General features: G+C 34.0%; 2 protein-coding genes across 2 annotated transcripts; one reads left to right on the top strand and one right to left on the bottom strand.

The window, feature by feature from the left end:
• The first annotated feature begins 1,751 nt into the window (after window positions 1-1,751).
• LOC145639353 (CBL-interacting serine/threonine-protein kinase 8-like) lies at window positions 1,752-6,936 on the top strand. Its single transcript, XM_081690579.1, has 14 exons — window positions 1,752-2,248; window positions 3,597-3,659; window positions 3,945-4,016; window positions 4,115-4,222; window positions 4,306-4,380; window positions 4,463-4,516; window positions 4,611-4,736; window positions 4,984-5,073; window positions 5,265-5,387; window positions 5,532-5,651; window positions 5,810-5,926; window positions 6,064-6,120; window positions 6,215-6,289; window positions 6,489-6,936. Exons 1-14 carry the CDS (start codon window positions 2,090-2,092, stop codon window positions 6,594-6,596), a joined length of 1,347 nt encoding a protein of 448 aa, XP_081546705.1. The 5' UTR covers window positions 1,752-2,089; the 3' UTR covers window positions 6,597-6,936.
• A 128-nt stretch (window positions 6,937-7,064) lies between these two features.
• Window positions 7,065-12,368, bottom strand: LOC145639352 (serine hydroxymethyltransferase 2, mitochondrial). The gene is made up of 15 exons (XM_081690578.1): window positions 12,151-12,368; window positions 12,006-12,056; window positions 11,764-11,850; window positions 11,021-11,142; window positions 10,857-10,933; window positions 10,429-10,553; window positions 9,713-9,805; window positions 9,198-9,290; window positions 8,895-9,092; window positions 8,496-8,600; window positions 8,323-8,388; window positions 8,126-8,203; window positions 7,830-7,941; window positions 7,632-7,742; window positions 7,065-7,520 (listed from the first exon to the last, which is right to left on the bottom strand). The coding sequence occupies exons 1-15, from the start codon at window positions 12,241-12,243 to the stop codon at window positions 7,372-7,374; spliced, it is 1,560 nt and encodes a 519-aa protein (XP_081546704.1). The 5' UTR covers window positions 12,244-12,368; the 3' UTR covers window positions 7,065-7,371.
• Between the last annotated feature and the right edge of the window lie 408 nt (window positions 12,369-12,776).

Raw genomic sequence — 12,776 nt, 5'->3', positions numbered from 1 at the left:
GTTTGTTTGTCCCAATTACAAATTAAAAAAATATTAGCGTTCTAATCCTTTTACTAGAACCGTCCTAGTGCTTCAATCTCACTCGCAAATCTTTCTCATTCAATGGACAAATAATAAAAACTTAAAATAATCCTAGTATAAAAATCAATCTTAAACTTTAATCATTAATTTAAACTTTTTATTCAGTTAGTCCTCCGACATAATATCAAAGTCAATGAGACAGGTTTATATCTCATATGTCTCTCCTTCATGTATGGACTTGTATTGTTTTTTTTTTAACACTCGGCGCAAAATTTGGGAAAATATTTAATATTTAAAAAAATTTACATCCATTGCTGTAATTAAGCCACTATGAACTATTACCTTGAATTTAAGACCACTACAATCATACACAACTTTGACATTATGACGAGGAAATCCTACTAGAAGAAAGGGACCTCTTTAGATGAAGGGAATAAAGGATGATCTGGAGAATTTATTTGTGAAATGTAATGGTACCATGGTTCATCGACGTATATGATTCATTAAGAAACTAAATTATGGTAAGCGAATCAACCACACATTATGACATTAGCTTAATTGGATTAATTGCTATTTGTTAATCACTTAGTAGTCAAATCAACCACATATCCATGACATGATGACATGTTAGTTGGTCAAAAGCTAAACCAATAATAATTTGATTCCTTATCCCCAATAAAATCTAATCCTCTACCCTTAATTATTACCTCTGTTTGAAATTATTTGCAACGATTAAATATTTTCTACTTACATTTTATATTAAATCGTTTCAAATAATTTAAAACTAAGGTAAAGCTGCATTTTTCTTGTACGTTATTTGATTGAATTATAGAATTATTTTTCTTAATACTCCATAGTATTTTATCTCTACTTTTTTTTAGATGGAATGCAAATTCATCTGATTATTTCTTCGCTCTTTTTAGTAAAATTTATGTGATACTTCCTCTATTTTGTAAGTACACATTGATTTTATTTCACTATTTACTTATTATTATTTGACATATTTTTTTACTTTTACATAGGGCCTGTTTTAATTTACTGAACTGAGATGAACTGAACTGAATATTTTATAAGAAAAGGAAATTAAGAGTTGAACTGAACTAAACTGATTGAAACTGAACTGAACTGAACTTAAAATAAGCTGAAAAGAAACAGACTCATAATAATCTTATTGTATTATATATTGTTAAATTAGTCTTTTTTTATAAACAGTGTTGGATTAGTCTTAACGTATAATACATAATGAAATACAAGTATGTAAATGGTGTTTTTTTTTTAATGAATAGTGATTAGTGATGAGATGCTAATTGAGGACACATCTTGTGGACAGGTAGGGTAGTTATTAAAGCTATAGCAAGTTAGCAACCTACAAAACATAGTCTTCCTCTTGGTTGCGGTTATGCACTTATGCTGTCAACGATTCCCACATCTTTAATTTTATCTTAGTTGTTAACTTTTTTTTAAAAAAAAAGTTAACTTCATTTTATTAATCAATAAATTTATCGTAGTAATTAACTAATTATTCTCACAAAAATAATTTATAAAATTTATAAAAAAAAATAATTAAAAAAAAAAACACAAATTTAGAGCATTTATATAATTATATCCACCAAAATCCAACCTAACATAGACCTACAAAAACAACATGCTTTCCCTCAACCTATAAAACCCCAAACCCATTTTTCATGTTTAATGTTTATATTCTATGCTTTTTCGGCACAAAATTTTCATTAAACCCATACTTTATTTTCCCACCAATTGCAATTTGGCAATTAAACAAGAAAACAAAAACCCAATTTTTCAGGACACTATTTATTTTTTGCAGGACTTTTTAAAGTTGTTAGCTTTTTGATCTTTTTTAATCTTTTTAAATTATTATAGAAATTGGGTATCAATCAAATTTCTTAATTGTGGGTATTTTTTTTTCAAGATCAGTGGGAAAAGAGGAAATCTTCATCTTTACTCTTTTATTTTATGCTGTTTGTGAAGTAAAAAGAGAGAATTTTGTGTATGTCCTGTCAAATTGGACAATTGAATTTCTAGAGTAAGAAATTAAGGAGAGAAAGAGATGGTGGTGAGAAAAGTAGGAAAGTATGAGATAGGAAGAACAATTGGAGAAGGAACTTTTGCTAAGGTGAAATTTGCTCAGAACACAGAAACTGGTGAAAGTGTTGCCATGAAAGTTCTTGATCGAAGTGCCATCCTTAAGCATAAGATGGTTGAGCAGGTGATTTCCTCTCTTATCGTTATTTGACTAAGTAAAAAAAAAATAGAATTGGGAGATCCACTATGATAATTTTGTGGGGGTTATAATTAAGTTGGGAATTGGTTGATTTTTGACTTGTTTTGTGTTTTTCTTGTGATTTTAGTTGAAAATGCCATAATCGAGCTTATAATATATATGTGTTGATGTTGCATAGTAGATGATTTGTGTATGTTGGATGGAGACTTGCATTGATATCTGATAGGCCGTCGTCGAGCCTAGTCAAAGATAAATTACCACCTGCTAATTAATGTTGTTGTAATTGGCTCTTGAAAGTACAATCAAATCCTAAAGGATAGTACAGTATAAAGGGTTGATTACTTGATTTTCTGGAGGAAATTGCATTTCAATTTTGTGAATATCATTGTGAATTCCTAAATTTTTTTAAGATTTTCCTACATTACCCTAATTACTTATTGAGTTGGTGGTGGTTGCTTCTCAAGTAGGATAATTATGAGAAGCAATTTTGATTAGTTGATAAAATTTGTAATCTGGCTAATCCTAGTCTCTACTCACCTGCCATTAGCAATGATCAAGGTGTAAGGATCCAGCCTTTAATATTAGTTGGCTTTGTGACTCTTGTAGTTATGTAGTCTTTCTATGTTAGACCAATCTCAACATTGTTACTTTTTTTAGCTAGCCTCGCACCGTGATTTGAAGGGGCAAGCCTAGTGAAAGTCTGTACTTTATCAGGCTCATTCCTAGTAAAGTAGTACCACCTCACAGGCTCACGCCCATAATTTGCTGCTCTGTTAGGTGTAGTGCATACTTTGTGAATATGAATTTCAGAAGTATCAACTGGATGATATTGAACACCTTTAAATTTTTCTTAAGAGTTCCACCACTCTGCAACTATGCCTAATTGTTACTTGTTCGCCATAGAAGATGAAGTTTGCTTATGCATTATTTTTCCTATTTATGTTCGAGCTTTGTGGCACTATTATACTGTAACATAATATGATTTATTGAGATGTGTAATTGAAGATTATATTTGCATAAATTGGCAACAATCAAACACTTAATTTCTATTGCTGATATGTGTCTGTTGCTGGTTCTTTGCTCAAATGTAATTGTATGACTTGTTCCAAGTTTGTTAGCTTAGGATTGTATGAAAATGAATTTGTTTGCATCAAAGTATATGGTTTTCTTTCGTTCTCATACCCCGCTTCATTTTGCTTCTATGCTCTCTAATCTTTTGGAAGATACAGCATATTGCTAATTGTACTTCCCTGCATCTCACCTCTCGTTACTTTTTGCTATACTTGTTTGTACCATTACTGCATTACACACTGATGTATTTGCCTTTTTGCAGATAAAAAGGGAGATAACCATAATGAAACTTGTTAGGCATCCACATGTTGTTCGGTTACATGAGGTAAGGATGCTTTGGTCAGAGTATTTTTTCGTAAGTGAAGCAGAGTTTGTTTTCCATGACTGGTGTGCTATAATTTATATAGGCTGTTTGTTGTGAATACACTTTGCCTTAATAATGGAGTAGAATAATATATTATTAGTGTTAATGGAAGAATTTTGCCTACAGAATTAGAAGAATTTACCCTAAATAGGGAGCCATGAAAAAATTATTGTAGATAAATTATGCTTTGTGTTTTGTGAGGGTGCAAAATGTCCTTGAAATAAGCTAGTGTTGTCAACTGTGCAGGTACTGGCAAGTCGTACCAAGATCTATATCATATTAGAATACATTACGGGTGGTGAATTATTTGATAAAATTGTAAGTATTTTGTGCTGAGTTTTTGTTTTGAGATATGACCTTATTTTGTGCTGAGGTTTTATTTTTGAGTTTTTGCTAATTGTACTTCTTCCCTGCAGGCTCACCGTGGACGACTCAGCGAGGTGGAAGCGCGCACATATTTTCAGCAATTGATTGATGGTGTAGAGTTTTGCCATAGCAAAGGGGTTTACCATAGGGATTTGAAGGTGGATTTCTATTGTTATCAAAATGGCCATTTTGCTGATATTGCCTTATGAGCATCCTAAAATCCGTTTCTATGTTTGTCCAGCCTGAAAATCTTCTCCTAGATTCCCAGGGAAATTTAAAAATATCTGATTTTGGACTTAGTGCACAACCTCCGGAGGTATATATATCATAATATTTTTGTCCAGTTTAAGAGATGTTTTATATTTAGATGATTAACACTAGGCTTTAATTTTTTTTAGGGCGTTAGTCTCCTGAAGACTACTTGTGGGACTCCTAACTATGTGGCGCCAGAGGTAAAGGCACTTCAGCAAACTACTTTATATACATGTTTTTTTTTTTTTGGTCTTTGAGTCCTAAATCATAATTTATCTTCAAATCGTCTACTAGGTTCTCAATCACAAGGGCTACAATGGTGCTCTGGCAGATATATGGTCTTGTGGGATTATCCTTTATGTCTTGATGGCAGGTTATCTCCCATTTGACGAACTTGAACTCACGACACTATACAGTAAGGCATGAACATTTTGATTGGACTCATTTTGTTAAAGCTATCAGACTTTTGGTAACATTGACCCCCGTATACTTGATCCTTTTCTTCTTCTAATCCTGCTGGATATAATTGTTCCTTTAATAAAAATGTTTTTCATTGATGAATTCTCCCATGTAATACGAGCAAGTATCAAAGCATTAAAATTATTCTGGCATTGTTCCCTTAATCTCAATTCATCTTCACACTTGACTTTTCATTTCTGATCTGCAGATTGCAAATGCCGAATTTTCATTTCCTTCTTGGTTCTCCATGGGAGCAAAATCTTTAATCAAGCGAATATTGGACCCAAATCCTCAAAGCGTAAGATTTTTTGTCAAACTTAAGTTGTGCGTACTCAAGTGTATACAAGCATATGAAAACCTGATTACTTTGATGAAGCTTTTAGTAACTATTCACAATTTGTTTTATGTTTTTACTTGTCAGATTATTTCAGTGACTTTATGCATTTAATTCTGAGTTGTATGTTCTTTTCTTCTTATTCTTCTCTGCAGCGCATTAGGATGGAAGATATTAAGGATGATGAATGGTTCAAAAAAGATTATACTCCTGTGAGTTATATTGAATATGAAGATGTCAACTTGGATGACATAAATGCTGTTTTCGATGAGACTGAGGTCAGTAAGAACTTGAAATTTGGTTCCCTAGTTTTAGTTCATCTGAGATAGGAGAGGTTAATTCACATCACATTCCCTGAATTTAAATTTAATTTTATCTTAGTTCATCTTTTCATACGGGGTATGATGTCACTTTTATTGCAGAATCAGCAAGAGTATCAGCAGCATGGAGATGATGATGCTGGGCCATTGATTCTCAATGCATTTGACCTTATCATTCTATCACAGGGATTAAATCTTCAATCCTTGTTTGATAAAGGCAAGGTATGAAGCTGTATCTCCTGGCTCCTTTATACTTTGGCTATCTTGGACCTATCATGTCTCGTGTGTGGTATTTCACTAGATTTTCCTACTTTTGGTATCTTGAACCTATCATCTCTTTTTTATTGCTTAAATATAAATACCCTTTCACTCTTTGACAGGATTCAGTGAAACATCAAACACGCTTTGTTTCCCAAAAGCCAGAAAAAGTTGTCTTATCAAGTATGGAAGTAGTTGCCCAATCAATGGGTTTCAAGACGCATATACGGAACTATAAGGTAGGAAGTCCTAGGAGCTTTTAACAACCTTTCTCAACCTTAATCTTAGATCTGTTATTTGGTGGTGACATTTTTTTTTATGCTTGCTGTTTATGTTTGCTAGCAATAATATTTGTTTCTTTCTCTTTTTCTGCCAGATGAGGATTGAAGGTCTATCAGCTAATAAGACTGGAAATATCACTGTGATTTTAGAAGTAAGTCTTCCTCTACATTGTGGTTGGTTACTCTGATGTTCTGAATTCTTTTCATTTTTGGGAAGTTGGAACTGATTTAGATTCATTTTTCCAGGTATTTGAAGTTGCGCCTACATTTTTGTTGGTAGATATTCAAAGAGTTGCCGGTGATCCTAATGAGTACCTCAATGTTAGTTTTTTTACTTGCTTTTCTTATGATTTAATTAGCAGTTAATTGTCGAGTGATTGGACAATTATTATCAACGATTGCTCTACATTTTCTGGACTGCTGTTTATGCCATGTCATTTATAGCTCAGAGGAATACTATTAACGCAGCAGTGCTACTTCTCAAAATCATGCAATTGACTGATACTTTTTCATGTCGTAGTTTTACAAAAACTTCTGCGAAAATCTGGATGATATAATTTGGAAGCCTCCTAATGATTCGGGGGTATCAAGAATTGGCAAGAACAAGATGGGTAGAAAGCGTCCGTAGCCTTGAGCTTACTTCAGAATAATTAGGAGGCTTTTGGATTGTGATGAGCTTACTTACATTCCCACATCTGTATCAGTTGGATCCACGAAAGAAAACTAAGAGACAGCAGTGTAGCTAACTCGGGATTGAAGAGCAGAACTCACTCCTAATGATGTTTATATATCTTTTCTTAGGGAGAAAAGGATATAGAATTTTCTGTACTATATTACATAGTTTTGAGGAAATTAAGTATGACCTTAATTAATACGAAGTATGGTTTTTGTAAATCTCATGGGTTTTCTTACTTTTTGAAAGGCAGACGAATTTTGCTTAATATGAAGACATGCTGAATTTTGATGTTGTTTGCTTCTTTGCTTGTTATACATATAATAGTGAGCTGATTGTCTTAGATAAGTTAATGTTACAGTGTGTTCTATTGAGTAATTATTAGTTTAATGTAGGGAAAGTCCCTGATGATTGAACGTGTAGTGCAGTAATTTCAGCTTCCTCTATTAAGAAAAGTACTAATTCTTTGCTTATTTGTTTAATACCAAAAAAGAGTGATAAACTAACATGTAAAAAATAACTGCTAATATTGGCGACATTTAATTTGTCGCTGTCATGATACATGCCTGATGCAAATTCATACTGAATAATATCATACTGCCGTATATTTGGATCCTCTCCTTTCAAATAGTTGTTTTGCCGATACTTAACAATAGCCTGTTCAATTTTCCACCAGAGAGGCTGACCAATTATCTGAGCAACAACCTCGAACTTTCGTTGACTGCAATGTCTACTCTTTGTATTTCATCGTCTCTTTCTCAAAACCAATTGTCGGAAATTGTTTAGCAAAGTCCTCAACATCTTGACGCAGCTTCATGATCTCAGACTGGAAGTTGTCATTTGATTGCATGGTAGCCACAAAATCCTTCAGCTTTGTCCCTTTCAAAAGAGGTTTCAGATGGACAGCATTAGATCATTCATTATTCACTTTCATTGTGGATGACAAAAGATGAGCATGGGGGTAATTAAAGCACAAATTGATATACGAACCTTTTGTATCAGCCTTTATCTTTAACGCCAATTTAACAGCAGCGTCAAAGAAGTCGGCCACTTTGGCAAAATCCTCTTCCACAAATCCCCTGGACGTTAGCGCAGGGGTTCCTATGACAACAAAAGAGAACATTTATATGACAGTGGGGATGCAAAATTCACAGGAGTATGATAGATTGATAGTTGATGATGGCCTACCCATACGAATGCCTCCAGGAATCATGGCTGACACATCACCAGGAACTGTATTTTTATTTGCAGCAATATGAACTGCTTCCATGACCTTTTCAACTCGAGATCCATCAATTCCCTTTTTATGGGAAAAAAGAAAAGAGAACAAAGGTTATAATAATTTGAAGACAAGGTTCTGAAGATCAGCCATGTCAACCCACATAAATTAATAATTAGAAAATGCAAAACCATGAGCCATTATCCAGGACCAAATAACCTGCAGGCACAAACATTCATAAAAACACAAAAATATGATCCCTCACCTTGTCTCTCAGATTCACCAAGACTAGATGGTTATCGGTCCCACCAGAAACCAGGTGATACCCATTGTCAGCCAGCTTCTGCACAATCAATAGAGTTGGACCAAGCCTTGTCAGGGGATTGCCTACCACGACAGCAATGAATTGATATATGAAGAATTGCTCATGAATTTTGAACAATTTGTTTTGATTTGATGTACCTGGGCAAATGCAGCACAGTTACTTAGCACCTGCTCTTGATAGGCTTTGTACTCTGGAGTCCTAGCCTACACATTACAAAGCATATATATGGAGAACAAAATACTAAGATTAACATACATTACAAGCCGGAATAAATACATTTGAAGATTCATATACGAAATTCAAGATAGACCTGTTTCAATGCAACAGCTAAGCCAGCAATAGTGTGATTGTGTGGTCCACCCTGAAGTCCTGGGAAGACAGCCTGATTGATTTTGTCTTCAAAATCATACATTACCTGCAACAAGAACTCAACTACTTAGAATTCAAATACTTGATGATTATGAACTATTTACCCATATTCTAATTACTGAACTGCTTAATAATTAGTCCCCACCCTGAAATAACAATTGGACTCTGAATGAGCAAAGTTTTACAAATAAGCCTCAATGGATGGATTATCTCAGCATTTAACCGTTACTGGGACAATGTTGCAGTAATTAGAGTTTAAAATATTTGTCCAGCCAATATAATTGGGACACAAATGAATGGATTGATGCAGATTATTCTTGTCAAAGAAACAAAAACTCACTTCCTGCCCTTTCTTGTTTATCTCTTTTAGACCCTTCCTAAAAAATATCATTGCTCCTCGTGGCCCTCGGAGGGATTTATGTGTTGTAGTTGTCACTATGTCGGCATACTCAAAAGGAGATGGAATGACACCTGCTGCAACCAACCCACTGATATGTGCCATATCTGCTAGCATGATAGCTTTTTGCTTGTCACAAACCTATTGGATCAATCAACAAAATACTATCATACCTTTCATTTCAAGACATAGAGATGAGGAAATAATGAGACTACAGAAACAAAAGTATAAGCTAAGGGAGTACACCTTTCTGATCCGTGCATAATCATATAGGCGTGCATAAGCACTTGCACCAGCAACTATTAATTTTGGCCTAAACAAAGTGGCACTCTTCTCCATCTGCAAAGAATTAATTGACAAGAATTAATTTACTCTTTAATGACCCAGAATATATTTTCCATAAAGGAGTTGGTCACAAACTTATCCGTACTAAACTTAAGAGCCATGAAGAGTATTAGATTATTAGATAACAACACTACTATACAGAGAATACAAAGTATAGTTTATTCATTCTTCAATAGAGACAAATGACATTATGTTATAAATTCACTTACAGATGAACTTTTATAAAACATCTAACAAGTACATGTACATTCATCTTTTCCTTGCTAACACGTAACATCTAACAAAACCAGAGGAATGCAGTCCATTTTTCATTAATCCGGAAGAAAGAAGAGCATGGAACACCACAGCAAATTGGCCAAAATCTGAAAATTTTCCTTTTAACAACATGGAGCATACAAGTCTCAAAAAGAGAGTACCTGATCATAGTCTATGTAACCTGTGCTCTCATCCAATCTATATGGCATGGTCTCAAAGAATATGGACACAGCTGATATCTTCTTGGTGTCAGTCTGCAAGTAAAGAGAAAAGTGATTGAGCCTGCATTTCAACATGAGCATAAGAAAACTCGTAAGCCAGTACTACTACAACTCCTCATTTCAGATAGTAAAACCAAATTAATGAAGGATAACTTAAAATTCTCCATGGTAGATAGTTAGCAACTTAACTCAAAACCAATCAACTAAGTTTACAGCTGTTTTGGAAAGCTCAATCACCAATCGGGAGAGGGATGGAAGTAGTTTCAAATATATGAACATATATAGAGAAGGCCTATGCCATTTTTATTAAGGTAAATAGTCTCTAATGGGCAATTTTATTAACGTGTGATCTAAAAACTTATACTTCCCTTACTAAGGAAGCTGGGAAAAGTGGAGGAATATAACTTAGTTTAAGTGATACAAGTAATGAGTTCTTCCAGCAAACTGGAGGCCACAACATATAAAATGAAAGCAATGCCTAGGTCTTCTTTGAGTTGAGAGTAATTTCTCTATTATAAATAAAATGCATATAAACCAGCATGAATGAAAGTTGATGATTGTTTAATTGGTAAATCTTAACAAAACCCCAAAATATTGCACACATGCACACACACCCAAAATCTAAACAAATGTTTCATTGAACAAAGTTAGAGTACCTGATAACCGTGCGAAAGATGTCCACCATGAGGTAGATCGAGTGCCATGATTCTTTCATGGGGTTTCAGAAGTGCAGTATAAGCTTGGAAGTTGGCTGGCGATCCAGATAGAGACTGCACATTGACTGCAATAACAATGAGAAAAAATAGATTGTTCTTCATGATGCTAGATGCAAGAACTAAGGAGTAATATTAATCGTAAATTATGAAAGCCCTCATAATATGGAATACAAAAAAGAGACTGTTTTAATGAATCCTTTCCATGACTTTTATCAGAAATACAATCCATAATATTGGAAGTACACTGTTCAATTAAAAATCCTAATTGTTCAGACACATTTTTCATGCAAAAATGTTGTGATTGTGGAAGGTATAGCTTTGCGTCTATGATACAACTTATGGACATGTACTCGCAATTATGTGCTCACCTCCCCATTTTGCAGGATCCAGTTGAAAAGCTTCCAATGCCCTCTTCTGACACAATGACTCAGCCATATCAATGTACCTGATATCCATTTTACTTAAGATGAGACAAGGAACTATAATCTATCGTAACTAAATTGAAAAAGAAAAGGATGGAACTTTATCATACTCATTTCCTCCATAGTATCTAGCCCCTGGATATCCTTCACTGTATTTGTTAGTCATGACAGAACCAACAGCTTGCATTACTGAAACAGAGGTGAAATTCTCTGACGGTATAAGCTCAAGCCCCTGTAGGCACCCATAAATTTTCAATGTGAGACCAGAAACAAACAATAATTCCTCAGGTCAACCTGATTAATAGGTAACACGAATGAATGAATAGTGATACTGAGTTGGTGTGATTTTGAAAAGAAATCAAAGTCCATGGTTAAACAAACCGTCTCACAAAGTCCCAAGTATGTATATTTCTATGTACTCCGTGCAAAGGAAACTAATTGAGAGTGCAGTTGCATTAACAATTAACATTAACAATACCAAACAGGCCGTAAATGTACAAGTATATGGCATATTCAAACTACATCACATGAAGTTTCAACTTCCATTTATTAAATTAAGGTGGCTTACAAGTTGCATCTTCCATGGTGATACATAAACACGAATTTACGCCAAGACACCAACTATGGTGTTAACATTGAAATGAAATTGCAACAATTTTTGCATTTATGCATTTATTTAAATCAGATAACTCCAAACATCATTAGCAAAACAGAACTTAGCAAAATCATCATGGACAAATTTTCAATATATGAACTCAATCAAAATTCAAAACAAAACGCAGAAAATCTTCTTTACAAACACAATACGGAGTACCATATATTAAATTAAACTATTATTCAGTTTTAAATTTACCTTCCATTGCCGAGCTTTCTCCAGCTCAATAATGTCTGCAATCTCAGGATCAATAACCTCAAGCGGTTCATTCAGCTGCTTTATCCACTAAATTCAAATTTTGAAAAATTAATAAATAAAAAAATCAATTAAATACATACAATCACCATTGATACAAATCACCAAACCCTAAAGCACTAGATTGCAATGAAACATCATATAATAAAAATGTCTGATTCCAACAAATAAATTAAATAACTTACATTAACACGAGATCGACTGCTATCTAGAGAAGCTTGATTTGACAAAGAAGACTGCCAAACAAAATGGAGAAAATATGAAAATGTACATACATTCAAATAAAATGATAATGCGTAAGTTTATAATATGAAATAAAAGAATATTAACCATGTAGAAATAAGAACCGCCATTGAAGATAGGACGAAAGGAAGATGAAGAAGAAGAAGAGGAGAGTCTGCGAAGCGCCATTGACATCGCCATTGCCGCGCTTTCTCTCTCTAAAAGTGGCTGATATTCTCTCTCCTCTGAGTATTTTGTGGCGGTTGATTGGGAAGGGAGTGGAGATGCAGTGGCTGTTGATGTCAGCAATCAGGCACTTTGCTACTTTCAGACTTCAGTGGGTTGGTGGATTGGTGCGGTTGTTATTGGTGGGACCTCCACCTACTATGTTGGATTTGATATTTTGATTACTTGATTGAGCTAGGTCTTTTCATTTTCCATTTTTGGAGGGTCGTATACTCGTATACATATTTCAATACCTCACTTAATCTTTACTCATCTGGGTGTCCATTCGGTTTTAAGTTTGAATTTGGGCCAAATTCAATCCGATCCGAAATATTATTCGATTTTCAATTTTTAAACCAATCCAATTCGAGTTACTTTCCTAACCTAATCCGATCCAATCCAAATTGAAATTCGATTATTTGGATTCAATCCGAAAATCCGAATTAATATATGTAAATGTGTAGCCTCTAATAGATTAGTACAATAATATAAAAATAAGAATGCAATTA

This window comes from Chenopodium album, chromosome 7 (genome assembly GCF_948465745.1).
Source record: "Chenopodium album chromosome 7, dcCheAlbu1.1, whole genome shotgun sequence".
In the NCBI taxonomy this organism is placed as follows: Eukaryota; Viridiplantae; Streptophyta; class Magnoliopsida; order Caryophyllales; family Amaranthaceae; genus Chenopodium; species Chenopodium album.
Note: the sequence above shows the minus strand (reverse complement) of the source record. Positions and strands in the feature narration are given on the sequence as shown.

What these genes read in the sequence shown, in the direction of transcription:
- LOC145639353 (XM_081690579.1), top strand. Translation starts at nt 2,090, where the DNA reads ATGGTGGTGAGAAAAGTAGGAAAGTATGAGATAGGAAGAACAATTGGA. An exon ending in CCTTGTTTGATAAAGGCAAG is followed by an intron (nt 5,652 to 5,809) that starts GTATGAAGCTGT and finishes ACTCTTTGACAG; the next exon opens with GATTCAGTGAAACATCAAAC. An exon ending in CGCATATACGGAACTATAAG is followed by an intron (nt 5,927 to 6,063) that starts GTAGGAAGTCCT and finishes TTTTTCTGCCAG; the next exon opens with ATGAGGATTGAAGGTCTATC.
- LOC145639352 (XM_081690578.1), bottom strand. Translation starts at nt 12,243, where the DNA reads ATGGCGATGTCAATGGCGCTTCGCAGACTCTCCTCTTCTTCTTCTTCA. An exon ending in TAAACAAGAAAGGGCAGGAA is followed by an intron (nt 8,601 to 8,894) that starts GTGAGTTTTTGT and finishes TTCTTGTTGCAG; the next exon opens with GTAATGTATGATTTTGAAGA. An exon ending in TCCTGGAGGCATTCGTATGG is followed by an intron (nt 7,743 to 7,829) that starts GTAGGCCATCAT and finishes TTGTTGTCATAG; the next exon opens with GAACCCCTGCGCTAACGTCC.